Source organism: Prionailurus viverrinus, chromosome E3, assembly GCF_022837055.1.
Source record: "Prionailurus viverrinus isolate Anna chromosome E3, UM_Priviv_1.0, whole genome shotgun sequence".
Lineage (NCBI taxonomy): Eukaryota > Metazoa > Chordata > Mammalia > Carnivora > Felidae > Prionailurus > Prionailurus viverrinus.
Genome location: NC_062576.1, coordinates 25,481,067 through 25,506,515, shown reverse-complemented (window position 1 = coordinate 25,506,515; position 25,449 = coordinate 25,481,067). Strand labels below are relative to the sequence as shown.

At 38.0% G+C, this 25,449-nt stretch overlaps 3 protein-coding genes across 14 annotated transcripts in view; 2 read left to right on the top strand and 1 right to left on the bottom strand.

Moving 5' to 3' along the window:
* Positions 1 to 23,611, top strand: part of ACSM3 (acyl-CoA synthetase medium chain family member 3) — a 62,126-nt gene extending 38,515 nt beyond the window's left edge. The window contains exons 5-14 of one of the 3 annotated variants that reach the window (XM_047838269.1): positions 2,642 to 2,785; positions 2,901 to 3,057; positions 3,333 to 3,412; positions 4,714 to 4,837; positions 5,778 to 5,858; positions 10,910 to 11,011; positions 12,182 to 12,309; positions 12,419 to 12,518; positions 15,265 to 15,384; positions 23,493 to 23,611. In XM_047838269.1, the coding sequence (XP_047694225.1) occupies positions 2,642 to 2,785; positions 2,901 to 3,057; positions 3,333 to 3,412; positions 4,714 to 4,837; positions 5,778 to 5,858; positions 10,910 to 11,011; positions 12,182 to 12,309; positions 12,419 to 12,518; positions 15,265 to 15,384; positions 23,493 to 23,495 (1,039 nt within the window). In that variant the 3' untranslated portion in view covers positions 23,496 to 23,611. Of the gene's footprint in view, positions 1 to 2,641; positions 2,786 to 2,900; positions 3,058 to 3,332; positions 3,413 to 4,713; positions 4,838 to 5,777; positions 5,859 to 10,909; positions 11,012 to 12,181; positions 12,310 to 12,418; positions 12,519 to 15,264; positions 15,385 to 15,772; positions 16,167 to 23,492 lie in introns of those variants that run through there. The other 2 variants (XM_047838268.1, XM_047838270.1) reach the window with 2 other exon arrangements.
* Positions 1 to 24,579, bottom strand: part of ERI2 (ERI1 exoribonuclease family member 2) — a 61,232-nt gene extending 36,653 nt beyond the window's left edge. For 3 of the 8 annotated variants that reach the window (XR_007147741.1, XR_007147740.1, XR_007147742.1), the window contains exons 1-9: positions 24,513 to 24,573; positions 23,164 to 23,231; positions 22,995 to 23,078; positions 21,649 to 21,776; positions 20,745 to 20,901; positions 19,658 to 19,758; positions 19,310 to 19,391; positions 18,651 to 18,739; positions 2,500 to 2,662 (exon numbers count right to left, since the gene is read on the bottom strand). Coding sequence is in view for 5 of the 8 variants with exons in the window: in XM_047838262.1 (XP_047694218.1) it covers positions 17,147 to 18,451; positions 18,651 to 18,739; positions 19,310 to 19,391; positions 19,658 to 19,758; positions 20,745 to 20,901; positions 21,649 to 21,776; positions 22,995 to 23,078; positions 23,164 to 23,231; positions 24,513 to 24,535 (2,037 nt within the window). In the remaining 3 variants the exon portion in view is untranslated. Of the gene's footprint in view, positions 1 to 2,499; positions 2,663 to 3,050; positions 3,195 to 17,130; positions 18,452 to 18,650; positions 18,740 to 19,309; positions 19,392 to 19,657; positions 19,759 to 20,744; positions 20,902 to 21,648; positions 21,777 to 22,994; positions 23,079 to 23,163; positions 23,232 to 24,512 lie in introns of those variants that run through there. The other 5 variants (XM_047838267.1, XM_047838263.1, XM_047838262.1 and 2 more) reach the window with 5 other exon arrangements.
* Positions 24,372 to 25,449, top strand: part of REXO5 (RNA exonuclease 5) — a 37,923-nt gene continuing 36,845 nt past the window's right edge. Inside the window, exons 1-2 of one of the 3 annotated variants that reach the window (XM_047838258.1) lie at positions 24,372 to 24,665; positions 25,068 to 25,209. In XM_047838258.1, coding sequence (XP_047694214.1) covers positions 25,072 to 25,209 — 138 coding nt within the window. In that variant the 5' untranslated portion in view covers positions 24,372 to 24,665; positions 25,068 to 25,071. The other 2 variants (XM_047838259.1, XM_047838260.1) reach the window with 2 other exon arrangements.

Sequence of the window (25,449 nt, the reverse complement as noted above, 5' to 3'; positions counted from 1 at the left end):
GATAGCCCCACAAAGCTATTCCCAGATAAAATAAGAGATCCTGGCCTTTATATACCCATACTGATCAGTAACTGGGTGTGGCCTATCCCTAGAAGGAGAGGTGAGTGACCTTGAGCAAGGCAGCTGTCTTCAGCCAAAGCAATCTCTAAAAGAGAGCTGGCTCCCAGCAGCTGTGGGAAGTAAGTCCTTCATTCCTGCAGCAGGATCTAGGAGGTGTCTCACAGCACCAACCACAGAGCTGTTATCATCTCCCAGAGAAACAGAGAAACACAGTGAATTCTTCTGTGTAGGCTATATCCGTACCTTGCTGATAACAACACTTCTGGTTATAAATAAGATGGATGCAATTATAAAACTGAGTTACACTGATGTCCATCCCTGCTATGGAATGCTTCCAGGGGTCACTTGGCACTATGACCATGTACTGGTTCTATCTTAGCTTTAGGCTGGCAGCCAGTTCCCTCTAGAATGAACTTCCTACCTTTACTCAAGGATTTGGAAGCATGCTTGCAACTATGGATTTGTTCCTACTGCCTCTAAAATAGCCATCATTTATTGAGTTCTTACCAAAAGCCAAGTACTGTTCTAATTAAAATAATGTTAGGGGCGCCTGGGTGGCGCAGTCGGTTAAGCGTCCGACTTCAGCCAGGTCACGATCTTGCGGTCCATGAGTTCGAGCCCCGCGTCAGGCTCTGGGCTGATGGCTCAGAGCCTGGAGCCTGTTTCCGATTCTGTGTCTCCCTCTCTCTCTGCCCCTCCCCCGTTCATGCTCTGTCTCTCTCTGTCCCAAAAAATAAAAAAAAATAAAAAAAAAATAAACGCTGAAATAAAATAATGTTATAATTGCAATAACGGGTAACATTTATATTGCCTTGGTTAGGTGCCAAAAACTGCTCCAAGCGTTCACATATATTAACTCATTAAAATGTCACAATAACCTAAGGAAAGGGTGCTATAGTAATACAGATGAATAAGGTCAAATGCTATGATCTGGCAGAGCTGGGTTTCAAACCCAGGGAGTCTGGCTTCTGAACCCACACTCCTAAAGGCTATGTTTACTGCCTATAGTGGTGAAAGATTGGTATGATAACCCCACCTTAGTTTTCAAAAGCAACTGTATTTACAATGAAGTGATAAATACACTGCTCTAGGTAATATTTTTAAGGAAGAAAATTATGAAATCATAGACTAAGTACCTAGTCTACCTGTTAGGCTTTGAAAACAGCTTCTTGGGAGCCTGGGTGGCTTAGTCATTAAGCATCCAACTCCAGCTCAGGTCATGATCTCACGGTTGGTGAGTTGGAGCCCCACTTCGGGTGAGCCCTGCTTCCCTCTCTCCTCTCTCTCTCCTCCCTCTCTCTCTCTCTGCCCCTCATGGGATTCTCTCTCTCTCTCTCTGTCTCTCTCTCTCTCTCTCTGACCCTCTCTCACTTGCTCCCTCTTGAAAGAAAGAAAGAAAGAGACTCTGACCCTCTCTCACTTGCTCCCTCTTGAAAGAAAGAAAGAAAGAAAGAAAGAAAGAAAGAAAGAAAGAAAAGGAAAACAGCTTTTCTACAATTCTCGTGGCCTGGATTTTCTAATTCATTCATTCTCAGCCCAGTACTCCCAGATAAAATCTCTGTGTGCAGTGTTTACCTCCTCTTAGCTGCCCTAATGTGGGGCCTGTTAGCAGCCCAGTTATCCTTCAGAACTACAGCTGATCCTTGAACAATATGGGAATTACCAACCTGCCTTATACTGTTACCCATGACTTCTATTAACATACTCAATTTTTTAAATGCTTATTTATTTTGAGAGAGAGAGAGAAAGAGCACATGCAAGCCGGGGAGGGGCAGAGAGAGAGGGAAAGAGAGAATCCCAAGCAGACTGCACACTGTCAGTGCAGAGCCTGATGTGGGGCTCGATCTCAAGAACTGTGAGATCATGACCTGAGCTGAAATCAAGAGTCAGATGCTTAACCATTGGACTGAGCCACCCAGGCACTCATATCACTTTTAAAAAAAGAAAAGAAAAGAAAATAATATTTGAGAACATCCACAGTGAAGGGGATGGGGCAGTTCTCATATAGCCATCATTATGAGATCATAGAATCCTCATTATGCTGGTGTTATGATCAAACTCTTGAGTTTTTTTAATCTATTTATTTTTTTTAATTAATTTATTTATTTCTGAGAGAGACAGAGAGAGAGCATGAGCAGGGGAGGGGCAGAGAGAGAGCAAGAGAGAGAATCCCAAGCAGGCTCCACACTGTCAACTCAGAGCCCCACATGGGGCTTGATCCCACAAACCATTAGATCACTACCCTAGCAGAAATCAAGAGTCAGACACTTAACCGACTGAGCCATCCAGGCACCCTCTTCAGTTTTTTAAAAATGCATCAAGTCTTCTTTTTTGTATAGTAGAAAAGCTATGAAACCAGCCCACAAGTGGGCTTTGATGACAAAATTTAGTTTGATTCCAGAAAGCACCTAAGAAGATAGAGAAAGAGATGGTTTTTACCTTGGAATTCAACCCAAGTCACTGAGGCCTGACTCATAAGGTGAAGAGGTCCGAGTAGATGGTTTCTCGAATATTTGGCTGTGGTTAACAGTTCATGGTGCTGTGTATCATGTGCAGAATCATTGTAGTTCTTCCTTTGTAGACAGGCCAGTGACAACCACACCTGTGTGAAAACAAAACACGATGAGATGATGGCCATTTACTTTACCAGTGGAACAAGTGGAACTCCGAAAATGACCGGACACACCCATAGCAGTTTTGGTTTAGGATTATCTGTAAATGGAAGGTACCTTCACAGAACTGCAGCTTGACATGTCAAAACTGCGGAGGTGATGATTCATTTATTGGTCTTTTAAATTTGTTTTTCCTACATATATCAGGATGATTCCTTGTTTTCCCAGGTTCTGGCTGGATTTGACACCTTCAGATGTGATATGGAATACCTCAGACACAGGCTGGGCAAAGTCTGCATGGAGCAGTGTCTTTTCTCCATGGATCCAGGGAGCATGTGTATTTGCACATTACTTGCCACGTTTTGAGCCAACTTCCATCTTTCAGGTAAGGCAGAGAACAAGAGGTCACCATTTAGAAATGCTTTAGCAGCGTTCCTGACAGGACTGATGAATACAGTAGCTTGCAGAAATCAGAGTGAACAACATGATTTAAGGTATTTCACACCTGGTAAGTCATTTATCCTGAAAAGATATACAGGCAAAAGGTGTGAGTGCATTTATGTTAGAATAAACAATGTTTAAGTTGTGCTGTGCCCTAAATAAACATTTAGCAACTTATTAAAGTTGTAGTAAGACTAAGAGTTTACTTCTAAATTGCAGACACTTTCCGAGTTTCCCATCACCGTCTTCTGTTCAGCACCGACTGCATACCGAATGCTTATACAGAATGATATGACCAGGTAAGAAATGTTGGTAAATAGGCACTTAGTGGGGGTAGGAGATAGGAAGAGTAAGCCATAAAATAAAGGATCTTTCTGCCTAAAAACAAAGTTCCACACTAGTAGGTACAGAATTTAACAATCTCTTCACCCCCTTCTCCTTCTTGCTTTCATTCTTTAAATCATAATTATTACATCCAGGGCAGGCTCCCCCAAGAAAGGTGAGAAAAGGGAGGGTTTAGTCACAGGTATACCCCTGAGCCCAGAGGTTATGGATAAGAAAGTGTTCAATCTTTTGGATGATGAATGTTACATGAGCTGAGAAAGTAGAGAAATTACTCCAACTTGGAGCCCTGTCCCAGCAAATAGGAAAAAAGGATGAATGTCTTTTACTCTTGATTCCATTTGAAAGGGCACATTGGTAAATATTTTTAAATCATTAAAATTGCTAAAACTTTTTGAATAGGAAATATTTCATATGACATATAATTCAAGAGGTATATAAGATTATAGAATGGAGTCTCCCTCCAAACCTTGTCCTCAGTGTCAGTTCTCCTTCTCCCTGAAATCTGTGCTTATACAAACCAATATGCCAGTATTCTTCCCCCATTCTTTTATACACATAAATGGAAACATAGTATGCTCACAGTTCTGCACCTTCCTTTTTTTGCCTAACAGTACATCCTGGAACTGTGTGCTATCCAGTGCTATCCAATATGGTAACCACTAGCCACATGCAATTATTTAAATTTAACTTTAATTAAAAATTCACTTCCAAAGTTGCACTAGCCATGTTTCAAGTGCTCTGTAGCCACATAGGGCTAGGTGATACTGCAGTGGATAGTGCAGATAATAGAACATTTTGATTGTGGCAAAAAATTCTATTGGACAACACTGTCCAGGAACTTCCTTATTTTTTTTTCCTTTTACAGCTCTATAGGATTCCACTGCATAAATATTCCACAGTGAATTTAACCATACAATTGGTAAATTCTTAATCACTGATTTAAAATGTTATTATGAGATACCTTCCCTGAGGATGACATAGCTTGCTTGCTTGCTTTTTCTTTTTTTTTTCTTTCTTTCTTTTTTTTTTTTTTTTTTTACAACAAATCACACACTCCCAGAAAATAAGAGGGGAAAAAAATGGATGTCTTGGGAGTCATTTTATGATGTTAGAAGGGTTTGTTCATTTTGTTTGTATTGAAGAGAGGAGTAAGGAAGGAACTAAAACACACTTCATATTGAATTTCATTAGAAATAACACTAATTTTCATTTCTCTCTATTCTTGTCTCCTAAATTTAACTTGTTTTCTGAGAAGCTATAAGTTCAAAAGCTTAAAGCACTGTGTGAGTGCTGGGGAACCAATCAATCCTGAAGTGACTGAACAATGGAGAAACCGAACGGGTCTGGATATCTATGAAGGATATGGACAGACAGAAACGGTATATGACCTCATTGAAAAGACAGGGACGGATTCGAGTTAGCTGGATAAATAAAAAGTGATTTATATAACTGATAAATTTTAAAAATAAGTGTTTATTATATCCTTACAATTGTTTGAGGGATAGGGCAGTAGAGGAGTGGTTAGAAGAGTAGTTTAAAGAAAGTTGGAGGGAAACCAGTTACAAAAAAAAAAGTTACAACTGTAACAGATACAGTTGTTTAAGTAGCCATTCACTGAGAAAAACCACTATAGACCTGATCAGGGCAAGGGCATTAAAATATATTTTAAATGAAAGAATGCTAGATCAACAGACAGATTTCCCCTTATGAAAGAGCGAACTTTCTTACAGCTGCCTCAAAAACAGAAAATTCTGAGTTCCTTGCTACTTAAAACATTAAGAGTTCACTTAGATAACTCCTTGGCAAGTATACTCTAAAAGGGGTTATTTTAAAGAGCTTGTAGACATAAGAAGAAGAAATTCTAGAGGAAGTGAATAAACTCATAACAAAAGTGGTTATTATGTAAGGAAAAGGAGGCATACAATGGAGCAGAAAAGGGAAAGGCTGAAAGAAATTTTTCATAGTGTCTTTTTATAATGCTTCTATTTATAAACCATAAGAGTGGTCAAAAATTAATATACCAAAAATAAAATTTACAAATGTATTAAATAGAGCAGAACAAGTATCATGCTAATATAGGTATGTTTTCATAAATATGGACATTTTAGTAATTATCAATTTATTAAGTCTTATAACTTTACTGTATGTCTTTGTTTAGTGTCTATCTCTACACTCCCTGAGAGCAGAAAATTTGTTTTATTTTTGAGTCTGGTTCATCATAAATTTTCGATAATTATTTGTTGAATGAATGCATGTGGGTGAATAAATTAATTTTAAGTTAGTTGTAATGTTACTTTATTCTTTCTTCTTCTTAACTAGGTGCTAATCTGTGGAAATTTTAAGGGAATGAAAATCAAGTCTGGCTCAATGGGAAAGCCATCTCCTGCTTTTGATGTTAAGGTTTGCACATCCCCTTCCAGGAGAATATTTAACAACCTAATCTGTTTACCACCTACCCCTACACTCCTAGTTTTGGTGATGATTTCATGCTACTTCCATGATATCTTAATTTCCACGTATTAGAAATGGATTAGAGATATTAGTTTAATGGTCTTTTTAACCATTTAAATGGATTAGAGATATTAGTTTAATGGTTTTTTTTTTTTTTTTTTTAGCAAAGCAGTGGCTTGTGCCATGCAGTTCTAAGCATTTTATAAGTACTAATCCATTTGATTCCCAGAAAGAACCTATAAGAGACATACCAATATAAGAACAATTTTACAATGGCTGAAGGGGAATGAGAGATACAAGCTTCCAGTTATAGAATGAATAAGTTATAAAGATAAAAGATACAGCATAGGGAATATAGTCAATCAATACAATACAATATAGTATTGTAATCATCATGTGTGATGACATATGGTAGCTACATTTGTGAGCACAACATAATATATAAACTTGTCAAATCATTATATTGTAAACCTGAAACTAATATAACATTGTATGTCAACTGTCATTCAATAAAGAATAAAATAAAAAAGAACCATTTTACAGATGAGGCACAGAGAGGGATCAGGAATTCACCAGAAGTCACATAGCTAGTGGCTACTAGTGCTGGGATTCAATTCCAAGCAATCTGGTTCCAATATCTATATTCTTAATCACATCATCATACTGTGCCCTTTCTGATGAAGGAGGTCAAGACCTCCTGAGGGGTCAAGTAGGCCAAAGGAAGTTACAGTTTACAGTGGCTGAAATATTTTTATCTTTCCCTAGTCCTACCAGGCCATTTCCTGGCTTTCTTTAACCATGGCTATTAGTACCACCTGATCCCTAGGGAGCATCCTATTCTCCTATCTGCACACTTTTTACAGGGTTAGAAATGTTCTCAGATCAACATACCCAAAGGAACTTACACTAATATATAAGAGAAAACCATAGCATAGCAACAAAAACACAAAATGGATGAGCTTACAGAATGGAGAGCTTAGAACCAAACTAAATGAGGGTTAGTTATGGATTAGATCAATGCTTCCAAAGCTTTTCTGATCATAAGAATCACCTGGATACTTGTTTTAAAACACTAATTCTCAGGCCCCTTCTAGATGAAAATGAAATCTTTGTTTTAAACAAGTGCCCCAGTTCTTATGATTAGGTAAGTCTGAGAAAATTTAGATGAAATTGATTGCTGATGTCACTGTTTATAGAATAAACCAGATGCTGGGTTCTTTCCCTTACTTTAAAGTTGCTGAGAACCTTGTTTAAAGATAAGTTTGCCTCAGGGTGCCCGGGTGGCACAGTCAGTTAAGCTTCCAGCTTTGGCTCAGGTCATGATCTTGTGGTCTGTGAGTTTGAGCCCTATGCCCAGCTCTGTGCTGACAGCTCAGGGCCTGGAGCCTGCTTCAGATTCTGTGTCTCCCTCTCTGTCTTCTTCTCTCCTCCTTTCACTCTCTCTCTTTCTTTCTCAAAATAAATAAACATAAAAAAATTTTTTTTGAAGATAGGCTTGCCTGATGGCTCAGATCTGGCTCTACTATTCACTAGCTGAATGTCTTTGGGTAAACTGTTGAAGTCTCAGTTTCCTGATTTGTAAAATAGGGACTATGGTGAACGGCTTGGGACTTACTTGGTTGTAGCACTAAAAGTCATACATCCCAGGGACACTCTCCTGCCTTTGTCCTGGGCAAACTGAGATGGTTGGTCGCCCTAATAATGAAACTGGTATCATAGGTTTCTTGTGAGGATTAAATGAGATAATATCCCTAAAGAGCATAACAAAGTTCTTGGCACATAATAAAGGTCTAAAAGATAGGTGCCATTACTATCATTCAGCTCTCCCTTGCATTCCCTTCCTTTGAAAAGCTTTTCTTTTCTTTTTTTCTTTTAATGTTTATTTATTTATTTTGAGAGAGAGAGTGCGAAAGGGAGAAGGGCAGAGAGAGAGGGAGAGAGGGAGGGAGAGACGGGGTTGGGGGGGGGAGAGGCAGAGAGAGAGAGAGAGAGAGAGAGAGAGACAGAGTATCCAAAGCAGGCTCTGCACTGATAGCAGAGAGCCTGATGTGGGGCTCGAACCCACAAACCGCAAGATCATGACCTGAGCCAAAGTCGGACACTTAACCAACTGAGCCACCAGGCACCCCTGAAAAGTTTTTCTAAGAAGAGATGGTCAGGGAGCCCTGGTTACATTCTGTAAACAGGCTTAATAATAGTTCATTGGTTTATAGGATGCCTTAGGTTGGAGAAAGAAATATTGATAGTTGAGCCTTCTCTTGTCTGCGTTATATGCAATCAGGTTGGCATTTCACAAAGTTGTGTTCCTTTCTTCCCTCTTAATGACAATTCCCAACATGCATTGCTATGAAGTTCTCACAGTACAGCTGTACTCACATGAATCCCAACAGCAATGTATCACCACTTCCCCACTAATTTAAGCCCTGTGGATTTCTGGAGCAACTATATTTGAATGCGCAAAGGATGTGGCCAAGAGGAAAACTGCTCTATCATGCATCCCCACTCAGCATCATCACCTTCATTTCCCCCCCAATTTTTTATTGTAATAAAATACACATAGGAGCGCCTGGGTGGCTCAGTCAGTTGAACGTCCGGCTTCAGCTCAGGTCATGATCTCATGGTTTGTGAGTTCGAGCCCCGCGTCGGGCTCTGTGCTGACAGCTCGGAGCCTGGAGCCTGTTTTGGATTCTGTGTCTCTCTCTCTGCTCCTCCCCTGCTCATGCTCTGTCTCTGTCTCTCAAAATAAATAAACATTAAAAAAAATAATAAATTAAAAAAATAATAAAAACACATAAAATTTATCATCTTGACCATTTTAAGTGCATAATTCAGTGGTATTAAATACATTCATAATATGTGTACCTATTACCACTATCCATCTCCATAACTCTTTTCATCTCATAAAACTGATTCTATATCCATTAAACAGTAACTTCCCATTCCCCAATGCCCCCAGCCCTGGCAACCATTCTACTTTCTATGACAACTCTATGTTGTGCTTATCCCAACAGGTGCCCTCGTCAATGCCCATCACCCACTTTCCCCTCCCTCCCACCCTCCCATCAACCCTCAGTTTTTTCTCAGTTTTTATGACTACTATTTATAAGTGGAATCATACTGTTCATCTTTTTGTGATTGGCTTATCACACTTAGCATAATGTCCTCAAGTTTCATCCATGTAGCATGTGTCAGCATTGCCTTCCTTTCTAAGGCTGAATAATATTCCACTGGATTGGCTATAACACATTTTGCTTTTCTATTCATCTGTCAATGGGTGCTTGGGTTCTTTCCACATTTTAGCTATTACAAATATCTCTTGAAGAACATGATTTTAAATCTTTTGTGTATATACCCAGAAGTAGAAATGCTAGATCATATGGTAATTCTATTTTTAATTTTTTGAGGAACTGCCATACTGTTTTCTACAGGGCCCATACCATTTTACATTCCCACAACAATGTCCAAAGGTTCCAATCCCTCCATATCCTCACCAACACTTATTTTCTGTTTTTTTGATAGTAGCCATCCTAATGGGTGTGAAGCGGTATCTCCTTGTAATTTTGATTTGCATTTCCCTAATGCAGCTATCTTCATTTTTAACTTTTCCCCAAGAGCTCTTATTACTGCTTTTGTTACCTAGATAAGAGCATCTGCAGTGACATCCTGGAATCTGGGGATATACTCAACCAGCTGGATATGAGATTCTTGCAACTTCAAAGCTCAAAGCCCATAATTTTCATGATTTTAAGAACACGTGAATAAGGAACATGATTCTCTCCAGAAATAGAACATTTTGTCTCTTTCTCATCTATTAAAGAGTAGTCTGTGAGAAGTATTTAGAACTCTTAAAACATCTCCTTTCCATCAGTAATTCCTTGATACCGGAGCCAAATATTCTTTAGATGACTGGGTGGGAATTTATATTTTTTTATTTACAAGAACTTAAAAGTAAGATTTTACATTTAGAATTCCTTTGCCTTTCAAGTTTCTTTTTGGAGACATAGCTCATTTCCATCTGGAAAGTGCCAAATAAGTATTATACCCTTATTTTCCACACAAGCCATTTCACACAAACCTGAGTTTGAAGGCTTTTGGAGGATATGTGTAAAAGTAGAGTGTTCATGTTTAAAAACAGCTAAAAGTTACTTAAAGCAAAATCTGGCGCATGAGTTAAGCAATCAACCTGAGAAATGTGCATCTGGATTTTTCAAAAGTGGACTAACTCCCTAAAGAGATTCTACAAAGAAGTGTAATGATGAAAAAGGATAGGATCTGGAGTGTGGTTGTTGAGATTTGAATTCCAGCTCAGTCATGTACTTTGTTGCTTAAACTTTGCACCTCAGTTTCCTCATACGTAAAATGAGCATAGTGACAGTGATAACCAGATAGGACTGTTGTAAGGACTAAAGAAAACAATACATGTGGAGTACGTAGAGCTCTAGCATTTATTACTTGGAATGCAGTCAGTGCTTATGAAATGCTAGGCACTTCAGAGAATCAGGAGGACTGGGGAGAAGGTAAGAAAGCAAGACTTTTGACATATCACCAGTGTCTCCACCAGAGAACATTCCCCTTTCCTCGCTTGTAATGGGCTCCTGAAGTAAGGTTTTGTTTGTTCCACAGTTAAATTTTGAAAAACTGGTAATGAAATATTTACTTAAAAGATAATCAAGATATATTGCCAATTGATAAAAGCAGGCTGTAAAACAGTATATATAAAGTGATTCTATTTTTTTCTATGTCTATATTGTGTCAAAAAATATCACCAAAAGTGTGATTATTGCTAGATAGTGAAATTAAAGACATTTTTTATTCTTCTTTCACGTTTTGCTAACTTGCATTTTAAAATATATTTTGCAGTAAGAATTTAAGTAAAACATATTTCTTCTGGGAATTAAAATATACTTAAAATACAAAACAAAACATGCAAAGTAAAAATTTAACATGTTGGCACATTAAATAAAATATTCCCTTAAATAAATCATTCTATTTTATCCTAGATTTTAGACATAAATGGCAATGTCCTACCTCCTGGAGAAGAAGGAGATATTGGCATTCAAGTCCTACCTAATCGACCACTTGGCCTTTTTGCTCATTACATAGTAAGAGATTTATTTCCTATTTAATTCTCAAAAGGAGAGCCTGGGTGGCTCAGTTATTTAAGCACTGACTCTTGATATGGGCTTAGGTCATGATCCCATGGTTTGTAGGATCGAGTCTCACAACAGGCTCTATGCTGACAGCGTGGAGCCTGATTGGGGTTCTCTCTCTCCCTTTCTCTGCCCTTCCCCTGCTCTCTCTCTCTCTCTCTCTCAAAATGAATAAATAATACAAAAATACATATTTTAAAAAGTGCTTGGTAACTATCCCTATTTGTCACAAAACACACGTAGGATAGGTGCTTGGCTTTTTGAGAGACTCATTGTCCTGAATTGTAATCCCTCAGGTAGGAAACTGAAGAAACGCCCAAATGCTTATTCTCCCTGGGCTAGATCACTGCTCCAGGCCCATGAGGGTAAGAGAAGGGAGCCCTAGAAAGACAGCCCTCTTTGTATACACTGATCATCTCCAATAGAAGACAGCACCCAATCATTTTCCTGAAATGTGATTAGTGGTTTCCCTTCTGAACAGCATTGAGAGGGAAAGAAAGTGGGGCAGTGGGATTAAGTAAATGTCTTTCACTAGAGCCTTTACAGGCTCCCTACTGTTTGCAGACCTATTTTCATGTCTAATTGAAGTATATATATTTTAAAGTTTGCATCAATATAATCAAAAGTCCAGGTTCTACTTGTCAGTGAATTTTACATAAATCCTTCATTTTTCCTCCTACCAAGTTGCAGAACCAGTTTTGTTTCTAAAACAAAATACAAAAACAGAAAAACTGCTCTTTGAATTATTAGGTGCTGGTGCTTTCTTTTAACTCTAAGCATTCACTTCTCGTTTTTCCTACCTGTATTAGATATTAACCACTTAGCAAAAGACTTAATTAGCCCATATCTTGGAGCTCTGAACTCTTGCAGAGAGTTTAGTGATCATCATAGACAATTCTCAGGATGGCAGCATGCCTAGTCTTTGTAACTGTAGTTTACCTCTCTTTGATTGGGCTAGCTCAATGCTGGAATTGCATCCTTACTTCCTGCACTGGCTTCTCTTCATTCCAAGGCTTCTCAAAGAAACCAAACTTTTTTTTTTCTCCTTCAACACTTAAAAATCCGACCGAACAGAAGAATCACATTCACAGTAATATTAACAAAATGCTACTTGTTTCACAGGATAATCCTACAAAAACAGCTTCAACCCTACGAGGCAATTTCTATATCACTGGGGACCGGGGCTATATGGATGAAGACGGGTATTTCTGGTTTGTCGCAAGATCAGATGATATCATATTATCCTCTGGGTAATTTTCTTTTTCATCTGTGCATATGTCTAAGTTAATTGATCATCGGTGTTCTAGAGTGAACCTGCTGCTCACCTTTATATATTCCTGTCATATGTTTATTTCCCAGTTACAGAATTGGACCATTTGAGGTAGAAAGTGCCCTGATTGAGCATCCTGCAGTTGCAGAGGCAGCTGTTGTCAGCAGCCCAGATCCCATCAGGGGAGAGGTAAAAAAAATGGATTCATCTCCACTTTATAATTTGTTGACTGTCTAACACATACTTTTCAACAGTTTATGGAAACACAATTAAATGATTCATTCACTAACTTTGCAAGTCACACAGTCATTAGTAAATATGCTAGTCAGGAAAGAATTGCTAAAGACTGAAAATATATATAAGGAATTTGAATTCTTTCCATGCGGGGATGGTGTGAATGCCAACAACTCAGGTTCACAGTAGGATAGGATGTCAGAGGTCAGCTAGATAGAATCGCGTTATTCCCCAGGTTTGGAAACAACATGGTCCCTTATGTAGTTGAGGAGGATAGGCTGGCATCACATATCAGGGGTGGGAGCAAGGTCAAAGGTAGGAACCGAGGCAGCAATTAGAAGTAGGCTGGGTAGGTAGCCAAGTAGAGAATTCAAAAAAAGCTGTGAATAAGACAGGAGTCCTGAAAGATCTTCCTTTTTTTTTTTTTTTTTTTTTTAAAGTAAATGCCCAATGATGGGCTTGAACTCACAACCCTGAGATCAAGCGTCACATGTTTTACTGACTAAACCAGCCAGGCACCCTTGAAAGCTCATTCTTATTGGGGTTGGTCAAATGGTAGTTTGGGTTTAAAGTTTCCATGCCACTCTTCAGGTCCCCTTTGCCAGGCAAGGCCCCCAATATTCCAGATAGCTGAGAGCAGGGAATTGAGCTGGTGATTAAAATTTATTCCTTTACTCTGAACTCCACCAGTAGGATCACACAGCTTTTTGGAATTTGAAGGACATTGGACATAGACTAATGCAATGACAGACATAAATATTCTCTATCTGCACCATCCAATACAATAACCACACATGGCTATACAGCACTTGAGATATGGCTGGTGTGGCTGAGAACATTTTTATTTCATTTTAATTTAAATTTAAACAGCTACATGTGGCTAGTGATTACTATATTAAATAGCACAACTGTAGGCTCTTCTCATAAAAATACAAAATTTTGCATAGAATTTGAGAGAAATTCTGAAGCCCACTTAAGGATTTTAATTAAAAAAAAAAAACAAAAAAACAAAAAACAGGGGCGCCTGGGTGGCTCAGTCGGTTGAGCGGCCGACTTCGGCTCAGGTCATGATCTCGCGGTCCATGAGTTCGAGCCCCACGTCGGGCTCTGTGCTGACAGCTCAGAGCCTGGAGCCTGTTTCAGATTCTGTGTCTCCCTTCTCTGACCCTCCCCCGTTCATGCTGTGTCTCACTCTGTCTCAAAAATAAATAAACGTTAAAAAAAATTTTAAAACAAAACAAAACAAAACAAAAATAACAAACAGATCATCTAGGTGGCACAGTAATTAAACATCTGGACTCTTGATTTCAGCTCAGGTAATGATCCCAGCATCATGGGATCAATTCCCACATCGGGCTCCATGCTGAGCATGGCACCTGCTTGAGATTCTCTCTCTCTCTCCCTTTGTCCCTCTCCCCACTTACACACTCTCTCTGTAAAACAAAACAAAACAAAACCCAAAAAACAAAAAACTTGTACTTCTAATACTACTACAACTAATACTTAATATTTCTGATGACTTAGCATGTTCCAGGTATTATAAGCCCTACACAGGGCCTGTATATGTAAGCTTATCTAATTCTCACAACCTCTTTTTTTTTTTTTTTTTGGAGAAGGAAACTGAGGCACCAAAATGTATCCTAACTTCCCCAAGATTACACAACCAAGTGTGATTCGAACCCAGGCTGTCTGATTTTAAAGTTCATGCTCTTAACCATGTTAGGGTGTTCCTTATTAGTTTACCATCTTATGTAATGATTTATAAAGACTTATAAAAATAAAGTAGACCTTATCCAAGGTGTACAAGTCATCAATATGCAAACTAATAATTACAAATATTAGTTCTCAATGTGCATCTGAATTATTCACTTATAGCAAGGATAAATTTAATTCATAAAAATGTTGATAAAGCAGAAGAGTAGGTATAAACACAAAAACATTTTATGAAATATCAAAAAATGGATAGGATAAAATTGTATAAATGCATATATACATGATCCAAAAACTGGGCAGGATTTTCCAGAACACTTCAAAGAAGAGTGAATTTAGAAAAACAGCATTTGTGAGCATAAAGTGATGAAGTCTTCCCTGTCTTCTGTCAATTAGAGAACAACGGTCACTACCACTTTTGCTCATTTCTCAGGGCCAGGTAATTGGTCATAGTAGTAGCAAAGTGGCTGTTGGAATCTTCACAGTCTTACATCAACACAAGTGTCTCTGGAATAAAGAGTGTGCAGTCTCAACTATTCCCTTCCACAAGGATATGGCAAACTAAGTGTGAATACTCTTTATAAGGGCCATACTGAGGGTGGGGACCTAGAAAGTAGGCTAGATAGGCTAGGTTGTTACCCAAGAGACTGTACTTAGTACATTGTCAAGTTTCTAAGAAGAAATTTTCTTGAAGGAAATAAAAGATGAGGCAAGAAGTCAAGAGCAAAGACAGCTCAGAAACACAAACAGGTCAGAAAGTAAAGTTCAAGATGTTTTTAGGTAAGAATTAGATACAGAATTAGAATACAGAACAGGAGGTGTGGGACTCAAATGGCTGGCTTAAGAGCACAGAGCTGGGATCAAACCCTATGAGGCCTTCTGCCACCAATCCCAGGCACTTAGATTCCCAGTTAGAGAAAGTAAACAAGACACACTGAAACATAAAAATGCATAACATATCTTCCTGGTGTTTCAAATTTTTTTTTTTCAGGTAGTAAAGGCTTTTATTGTTCTGAGCCATGATTACAAGTCACATGATCAAGAACAACTAAAAAAGGAGATTCAGGAACATGTAAAAAAAATTACAGCACCTTATAAATATCCCAGAAAGGTAGGTATTCTAATTATGATGACAATTTGCTTAGTGTTCTGAAAAACTTCAGCTGTTTACTTTTTCCATTTTAATGAATATTCTCCTCAAACATGTCACACCAAATATTCCAAACTGAACTAATGACATGGATAAGATTCAGAATCTTTGAGATTAAAATGAAATTCTTGACATAATTTTCTGGGTCATCTGGCTAACTGGACTTGTAGTAAATACTAAATACCAAGAAAAAACTCCTCAACAATACCTCTGCTGTTTTGGTTGTTACCAAAACCCACCCAGATGGGTACCTTAATTCTTTCACTTAGAGATAATAAAACTGCTATATAATTGGATTTGTCTAAAGATGAAAACTTCTTGGCTAATTTTCTTCCCTTGATACCAACAGGTAGAATTTATTCAAGAGTTGCCAAAGACTATCAGTGGGAAGATAAAAAGAAATGAACTAAGGAAGAAAGAATGGGAAATGATTTAAATCCATTCCATTCTATTATTTATCATAGTATCTATAAAACAAAGACTGTACAAATACAAGATTATGGAGAGGTGATTAAAAATATAATAGTATACTTGTAAATTGTTGATTTAAAATGACTTATGGTTGGGGTGTCTGGCTGGCTTAGTCAGTAGAGCATGCAACTCTTGATCTCAGGGTTGTACGTTCGAGCCCCACATTGGATGCAGGGATTCCTTAAAAAAAAAAAAATCTTTAAATAAATATCTTGTGGTTATAACATCAGAGGCTGAATTTTGAAATAAAATATTCGGTGAATTCCTCTGCATTAGTGTCAATGTTCTCATGACTTTGGTAATATAAAAAGAATACCATCAATTGCTTAGAAATTTTTAAACATGTATTATCCAAACCAAGTTTCTGATGTGTTGGTTTTCAAACTCTAGTTGAGTAATTCTTCTGGTATGTTGATGTACAAATCAGAACAAATCTTCAAGCTTTGAAATAAAACTAAACAACTTATTATAAAAGTTTGTAGGGGTTCCTGGATGGCTCAGTCAGTAAGTGTCCAACTCTTGATTTCAGGCTCAGGTCATGATATCACAGTTCATGAGCTTGAGCCCTGCTGTCAGACTCTGTTCTGACAGTGTGGAGCCTGCTTGGGATTCTCTCTCCCTCTCCTCCCTGGACCCACCCTCTCGTGCTCTTTTTCCGTCTCTCAAAATAAATAAATAAAAGTTTTTAGAAAAATAAAAAAATATATCAGATTTCCTAATTCTTAAAGTACAAGCGTCTACCTGAAAATAGACTAGGGATTTTTAATAGTCACATTTTTATTCAAGTAATTTAAAAACAGTTTAAATTTATTTCAAGGTCTACCTGTAAAAGAAGGATGTTATATACTATTGTTGTTTATTATATCTAATCTAATAGAATATACAAAATATTTGTGGTTTTTGATAAAAGTATGATAAATTTGGCACGTTAATATATGACAAAAATAAAAGTGTAAGACGATTATCAGAATATTCATGATGTTTGGAAATTCAAGGAACAATCAGGATTCATAGATGAATGAATACAAGAGAAGTGTTAGATAACTGATCAAGGAAATTTAAAGTGGGTGAAATCAATTTTTTTCTCATTTTCAGTGTGTATGCATGAATGTGTGTTTAATAGCCCCAGTGCAGTCTACAGAACTCAGATATGCTAAGTCCCCATGACTTGTAGCCCTATACACTTTTTTCTCTTTATCACACAAAAAGTCACATTAAAGTAAAAACACAGTTTAGTCATAGGGAAGGTTTATCAATTCCTCATTGAAGGTCTGAGTCTCAATGAATTTTTAGTAGAAAAATTTACATTTCTGTCACAAATATGGCTTATTTCTGGGGAACTAAAAGTGGGTCCCCCCGGAGAATGAGACAGAATGCTGCTGTTGGCTCTCTCCTTTCGAAGTGTTTGTTCCCACTTAAAATAACCACAACATTTTCTATTTTCTTCGTATTTCCCGTTTGGGCAACAAAAGAAGACTTTTCCATGGTTTGGTCCATTATTAGAAACAACAAGTCTCTTAGATCTTCGGCCACACTTGCATAATGGAGGTGTCATTTTCCCACTCTTCCAAGGTCCTTCTAGGTTAACTGTAGAAGCTAAGACAGAGGGGAGGACCTTCTGGGAACAACTTCTCACTGGGAAGCCATCAGATGATGTAGGCTTTTCTTCATGAATAGTGAAGGACTGTTTTTTTGCTGGTGGGAAAGCTGGGAGACTGGATGGATTCCTTTTAGTACTACCTAAAAGGAGGGGGTATTTCCCCAAAACTGAAGGATGAGACATACTGGCATTAATACTGTTAGAGCTACTTGATTTGCATTCAGGTAATTTAAAGTCAGAAGCAACTGAACCTTGATCTTTGGCATCTTTTACATGATAAATAGTAGTATGTGGACTCTTATAAACAATAGACTTAGAGGTCTCAGAGTTTTGAGGAGTTTCTTCTGTGCCTTCCTTTAAAATCATTAATCTTTCTATGGAATTAAGTGAAGTGTCTAAGTTTGAGTCATTAATGGGAGGTATACAATCTATATTTTGCTCAGGCTGAGATGCTGGCAGTAAAGCTACATCCTCCCAATCAGCCAACATAGGTAAACAATCAAGAGCAGAACTCATTTCCATATCAGAAATATGATTAACAGATGAAATGGTAGTTGAAATAAGTACCAATTCTGAACTAACTGTTGAAGACTTAGGTTTGGTACTAAATGCAAGGTGTTCATTTTTTATGTGCTTCTGCATAGGTGTATTCAAGCTGGGAGACTGCAACTGCTCCAGGGAAGTAGAGGGCTTTGTATTAAAAAGAGATAAATAGCCTTTGCCACCATGAAGACCCACTTTTACATTGCTCTTTAGTTGGAACTGATCTCGTCCCTTTATAGGAGAATTCACACCAGCTGACCTCAACTGAACTTTTTCATGAGAATTTACTGTATTTTTAGGCTCCCTATCATATGTGCTCAGACCCCAAATGCTACTGTTGCAGGCCGATGCTTCTTCAACTTGATTCGTATTCAAATTTCTGGCCAAAATTTTGGGATTCTTCTTAGTGGGAACCTATGATTCCACAGAATAGCTTTAGAAACTGTACATTCATAATTTATTTATTATACACTATATGATTTGACAAAAAAAGAAAAATGTCATCATTCATTGATTTATCAATGATTGCATGCAATGGTATCTGTATTTCCATGAACCTATGGTTACTTCTGGAGTTTGATATAACAAAATAAAGAGGCAAGATACCACTAACCTTGTTCAAGGACCTTGTAATTTTCATTAAGCAACCATCCCTGATCATTTTCCAAGCAAGAAGGGCAGTATTCCGAGAATCATCCAACCCTGAGTAAATAGATATCAAACACTGAATTTAGTAGTACCAGCATAAAGAAGTATAGCAAAAATAAGAAATCACAATTTAAATTGGAGCATACTATTTATGATCATCTACTAATTTCAATCATGATAAATTAGACTAGCAAAAAGCTGTGGCAACTGTACCAATAAAAGACAAGATCACACACATTTATAGAGAAGATGATAAAAATCTATTACAGTTCGCAAAACTGTAAGCAACATTCTGTAGGGGCCATGTTTTGTGAGTAATCTAATGATCTTGTTTGGTTTTTTCACTAATTCAATGTATTATCTGGGCATTTGTTAAATCTCCATTTGATTTAGCTAATTTCCATTCTTTTTAGCAACTAACCCACTAGATGGCAGTCTTTATCCTACAATACTAGTAATTTGAAAGTCAGAAATAATTTGAATGGTATAGTATAGATTAGGAGGTTTTTTTAGGTTGAAGGATATTCTTTATTAATGACATTACCAAAAACATGAGATTCATACGAAAGATTTTGTAAAAATCAAATGACTTAGATAATAAAATTATTTTTAATTTATACTAACCAGAATGTTCTCTTCCCAAGAATTCTATTCCCACTTCCTGCAGGGCACCACTTAGTCCTTTCGGTTTTCTTCTATAGAAAATCTAATCAAATAAAAGAAGACATATCCAAAAAAGGTTACTATTAGAAAGTCTATATATTAACCACTTACTTTTCATAATTTTTAGTTCTATTAGATTTGGAATGTGTTTATTATGTTGTGCTGTTTTACAGACTTTAAAAAATATATTTATGTAAAAGTTTCAAAAGAAAACATTTCATTTATAGTAACCTATAGCCATGCGTGGGATGAAGTTTCATCATTTTTCAGTAGAAGAAAAGTGAACATGCCCCCATCTTTGACGCTTACCTTATAAGTTACTCTGAGATCAATCCAAGAATTTAAGAACACAGGTTTTAACAGCTGTTTTCTTTTACACTCATACTCCAGGCAAACCCCCAAGTCCCAGTCTGCATTAAGTATATTAAAATAGAACAAATTCAAAGATGCCAAGCAGTTTTTACTTATGCTATCAACATTTATAAATAAAAGGTTGAAAGATGATATAAAATAAAATACTAAAATTTATAAAAACATAATATAGTGCTCGCTTCGGCAGCATATATACTAGAAAAACATAATATACATAATATACAGTATACCACCAAAACATACTATATTCTATAGTATATGTACCATATATAGTGTATAAGCTATAATGTGTATGCTATAACAATATACTATATAATATAAAATAAAATTTCATTGCTGTTAATATCTAACAATTATTCACTTTACATAATTTACTATTAAGAAATTAAGTTGGTAACTAAATTTCAAAATGATTTCTTAAACACCCCAAAAAACACACTAAATATTTCAAAAAGAAGAATAAGGTGTCAAGTTACAAGGCCTACATGGAGAAGGTTATCTGTTTTTAAAATTCTAGGAAAAAACTAATGTAACTGAGAAACCAGACATCTTACAGAAACCTAAAACCAAATATGACTATCAATGCTATGCTATCAATGGCACAGCATTGCTATCAATGCCTATTAATGGCAATGCTATATCACAGGCATACAAAACATCTACTTTAATAACCTATTTTTTCCTAGTGTGAAAACAAAGGATGTGAGTTGAATTAAGATTCTTTTTATTCAAGATTGTAGAAAATAGCATAAGAGTTTTCACTAAATCATCTTTGCCTGGAACCAGAACAGAGAGGAAAAATCTAAAAATATTCTTAAAGTTAAGTCTTAAAATTTTAAGGTATCCCAGAGTGGTAATTTGAAAAGTATGAATAAACTTACTTTCCTTGGTTAACATCTGTTAGGCACTTAGATTTCTTTTTGAGTCCCAAGAGGTTAACAAGTATAATTCTTACTACAGATGAAGAATTACATAGTAGTAATCCTATTCATTTATGATTTATAGATATTAACTTATTTTTTACCTGACCAAGTAACAAATGCACATAATTTTACTTCAGAATTAGACAGATCTGAAATCCCAGTAGCAAAAATAATTTTCTTCTGTTGCTGAATCTTCTGAATCCATTTACAGAACTGAGATAAGCATATCCTCAGAGGGACTCCTTCATCAACTTGAGCCTGAGTAAAGCCACAAAATTTGAATTCAACAATAAAATTCTATAATTATTGAACACATCATTAGCACATAATTATGCACTATAGGGGGATATAAAAAAGAAGAAGTTTGGACTGGCAAAGAGTTTATTTAGTGAAAAAGATATTAAAACACATGCAAGAGAATATAATGATTAGAATGCTGCAAGATAAGAAAAATTAGGTTGCTCTACCTAAAATCACACAGAAATATAGTAATTAAATCCTGACTGACAGAAATTTGATGTCACTTAATTTCCATAAAATAAATTTGATATTCATTTTTATACTATTCTTTTTCATTTTTAAAGATTCTGACAGAGTTCTAGAGGGAACATTATTTCTCCTAACAGTGCATAAATCTAATTCCAAGTGGTATATAGTTTTCCCTTTCTTTTTAAAACTGATTACTGAATTTTATGTTTTTTTTTTAAGTTTATATATTTTAAGAGAGAAAGAGAGAAAGTGTAAGCAGGGGAGGAGCAGAGAGAGAGGAAGAGAGAGAATCCCAAGCAGGCTCCACACTGTCAGCACAGAGCCAGACACGGGGCTCTATGTCATGAAAAGTGAGGTCATGACCTAAGTCAAAACCAAGAGTTGGATGCTTAACCAACTGAGCCACCCAGGCAACCCTTAACTGATTGATGAATTTTAATATTTGCATCACACTTACTTGTTTCTGGGGGAGAGAGGTAGGATGAGAAGAGAGAAAGGGAAAAGAGTAGGGCATACCTGTTTTATGCCTGTCAGTTCCATGCAAAACTCAGAAAGAATCGGATGTTCCTGAGGCTGAACGTAAGTATGGAACTCAGATTCAATCTCTCCAGTTGATGTGCTCAGCAATACTGCTGGAAATTCAACTATATGAAAGAATCACCAATTGACACTGGAATGTATAATTGTTATATTGATGATGTAATCACTCTAAATTAAACATAATGTACCATCATACAGTATTGTATACATTATATACATAAATTATATATATATATATATATATACATAGCTTATAGCATCATATACCATCGTTTCAGTAAAAGCATATTAAAATGACCTAAACAGTGTGATATAACAGTTATAATAAAACTATGCCAAAGAATAAGTCAGAATATTAAAGTTTTGAGTATACCTACTTAAAACTCTTGAATACCACAATTAAATAAGAAGACCACACGGAAGTTGAAATGTACTCCTTTTTGCAAAGGTATTTTTTTCAGTTTCTATACAACTGAAATTTTGTATGGAATTCTAAAATCATTTTATATGATGATACATTTAGATATTAGGTTTTTGTTCTCTTCTTTGGTCAAGTCAGGTTTTATAGTAAACTACCAATTCATAAACTATCTGTTTTCTTTAAACTGTTGAAATGAAATATTACTCAGCCATCAAAAAGAATGAAATCTTGCCATTTGCCATGACATGGATGGAGTGAAATAAGTCAGTCAGAGAAAGACAAATATCATATGATTTCACTCGTAGGTGGAATGTAGAAACAAAATAGATAAATATATGGGAGAGGGGAGAAAAAAGAAAAAAACAGAGAGGGAAGCAAACCGTAAAAGACTCTTAAAAGAGAACAAACTGAGGGTTGATGGAGGGAGGTGGGTGGGGGACGGGCTACATGGATGATGGGTATTAAAAGAGCACTTGTTAGGATGAGCACTGGGTATTGTATGTAAGTGATGAATCACTGAATTCCACTCCTGAATCCAATATTTTACTGTACGTTAACTAACTAGAATTTAAATAAAAATTTGAAAAGAAAAATACACTATTGACTGATTTTATTCTATAAACTTTATTTTTTTAAGTTTATTTATTATTTATTTTGAGGAAGACAGCGTGCGTGAGCAGGGAAGGGGCAGAGAGAAGGAAGAAAAGAGTATTCCAAAAAAGCTCTGCACTGCCAGTGCAGTGCTTGACATGGGGCTTGAACCCATGAACTGAGATCATGATCTGAGCCAAAGTCAAGAGCCAGACACTTAATCAAGAGAGCCATCTAGGTACCCCTGTATCTATAAACTTTAAAGTGATTCCTCTAGGGCTAGCTTTGGTCATTAGCAGTCCAGACTTACTTATTTCTTGGCTCTGGTGGCGTTTCCCATCATTCCAACATGTTGATTCAAAATCAATGACAATTAAATAGTCAAACAACTGCTCTGAAAAACAAAGGGTATCCTTATGCTTTACCGGCATTAAAAGTGCAAGGATACAACATGTAAAGAAATGAAGCACACTACTTACTGGATTTGCTTCTTCCTACATTTCCATTTGTTGCTGCAACTGACTTTCTTCTAATTAATCCAAGCTGCCTAAAAATGTAAAACAACCCAGTATGTTCAACAAACTCATTCACGCTCCTGTCTGAATATGCTAACAAACTAATGATATAACCCTCATTATTAATGTATCAATGTTAGAGGAAATTGAACTAGACTTTGAGAGCAAAAGACCTTGGTTCTTATACTGACTGTCACCCTCTTTTGATTTTAGTAGTCATTTTACCAGCATGAGCCTCAAAGTTCATATTTGGCAAACTTAGACTAATTCTTTCTGCTCCCCTTATTTTACAGTAAATACTGAGGAACTTGAGTGATTGCAGAAGACGCACTGACAAACTTATTTTTGCCTTTGCATTTTTCATGCCTTTGCTATGCGCAAAGCACAGTTCTGAGGAGATTGGGCTGATCCAGTCTTCTAGGAGCTCAAAATATACCTGCGTAACGAAACTGGACATTCATGGTAAAAGACTGTAAGGTAATACTGGAGTCCACAGAAAGGGCTGGGCTTACTCAGATGTTAAGACAAACCACTCTGACAATTGGTAGAGTTTAACCAGGCAGACACTTCCTGTTGTAGTTTTTAGTTTAAGAGGTGTGATGGGGGAAGAAAAAAGAAGAAAAAGGAGGTGTGATGGAAGTGCAAAGAGCTGGGAATAACTGCTCATATTTATTTGATTGCTTACTAGATAGTAGGCACTGAACTCTGGTGATCTCAATCCTCAACAATGGTACGAGGTAGTCACTTTTGCTACCTCTACTTTATGGAGAAGAAAACACTCGGTGATTTGCCAAAGAACACAGATTTGGTGTGTGAACCTAGGATCGTCCAACTCTGAAGCCCATGCTATCTTCTAATACATTATTACAGTACATCTAGAAATCGGAAATGTGCACAGCGTGACCGGGAATCAGGGAGGAGGCCACAATTAATTGACATTATGAATTAAACGTATCACTAGGAAGTGATGGGGTGAACCGCTTGACAGGTGCAGTGGGGGCTGTCTGAGACCTCGGAACGGCCTACCAGGCGCTGTCACCTTTAACCCGTTTCCCGAGGTCTAGAATGGGCAGACACGGGCTCAACGCCACACAGTCGCGAACCCGGTCCTTCCACCCTCGCGCAGAGGGCGGCCTGAGGCTCGAGACCGAGGTCCAGACAGAGATCTTTCAGTCCGGGCCAGAGAAGGCAGGTCGGAGACGCCGGGATACAGAGCATGAAGCCTGACACCGCGGATGCCCATTGCCTAGCCCTACCGCGGTCCCCAGCGCCGGACCAGGAGCCACCCCAAGCCCCCCAAACCCCTCGCGTACCGCGCCAACCTCTTGGTAGCCATTCTCCGCTCTCCTTTCTCCTCCCAGCCCAACTGCCGGAAGTCGTCAGACTCCCACTTCCGGTCCGTTCAAAAGCCTGGCGCGGTTGAGGCGGCAGCCTAGGCTGCGGTTCTATTTGCGACTGAGGCGGAGGTAGCTGCGCCCTGTTTTCTCTGCCCGGCTTCTCTTCGGCATTTGCGGGGTTCGGGGGGGCGCGGGGAGTGGTTTGGCAGGGAAGGCTCTTGGCAGTAACTTTCCTCTTTTCCAACGGGCGGAGGCGCTGTCTGCGCCGTTGGGGAACCGTTGTAGAGCCGTTGGAAAACCGTTTAGAATCTTGCCTCTGGAGCGGACGGTAAAACCGTTGGTCTCGGTGCTGTTTTCTCCTCCGTGGAACGGGGAGGATCGTTGGCAGCCTTGCTTTTAAGGGAGGTCTGGGAGGTCTCCGTACACGCAGTTGAAGAGAGGATTTGAGGGAGGCGGTAGGCTGTCGAAGCCCCAGCTGTTTCCCCGTCAGGAGGCGGCGTTTATTCAGCTCTCGTACATCTTTCTCCACAGACTCATGGAACCCCAGAGGGAGAGGGCCGGGAGGCACCTCAAGAAGGGCAGGAAGAGGAGGCGAGGCCCGAACATGCTGGTCGGGGCGGCTGAGGCGATGAGAGCCCGTTGGGAACTTGAGGAGAGTCAGCCTGAGGCCAAGGTGAGCAACGGGGAGCCCGAGTGGGCGGTCCCGGGGCTGGAGCCTCCCCAGCCGCCTTCTGGGCCCCAAATCCTCCCTGGACACTGGTCGCCCTCACCCACTCATTAGGCTTTCTGTAAAGTGGGAATGATAGTGGATTACCACCTGCCTCAGGGCTGATACTGGCGGTTTAAACCTAGTAAGGTGCCTGCGACCCTAAAAGAACGTTCACTCAACAAATACTTCACTCAACAATTTGCT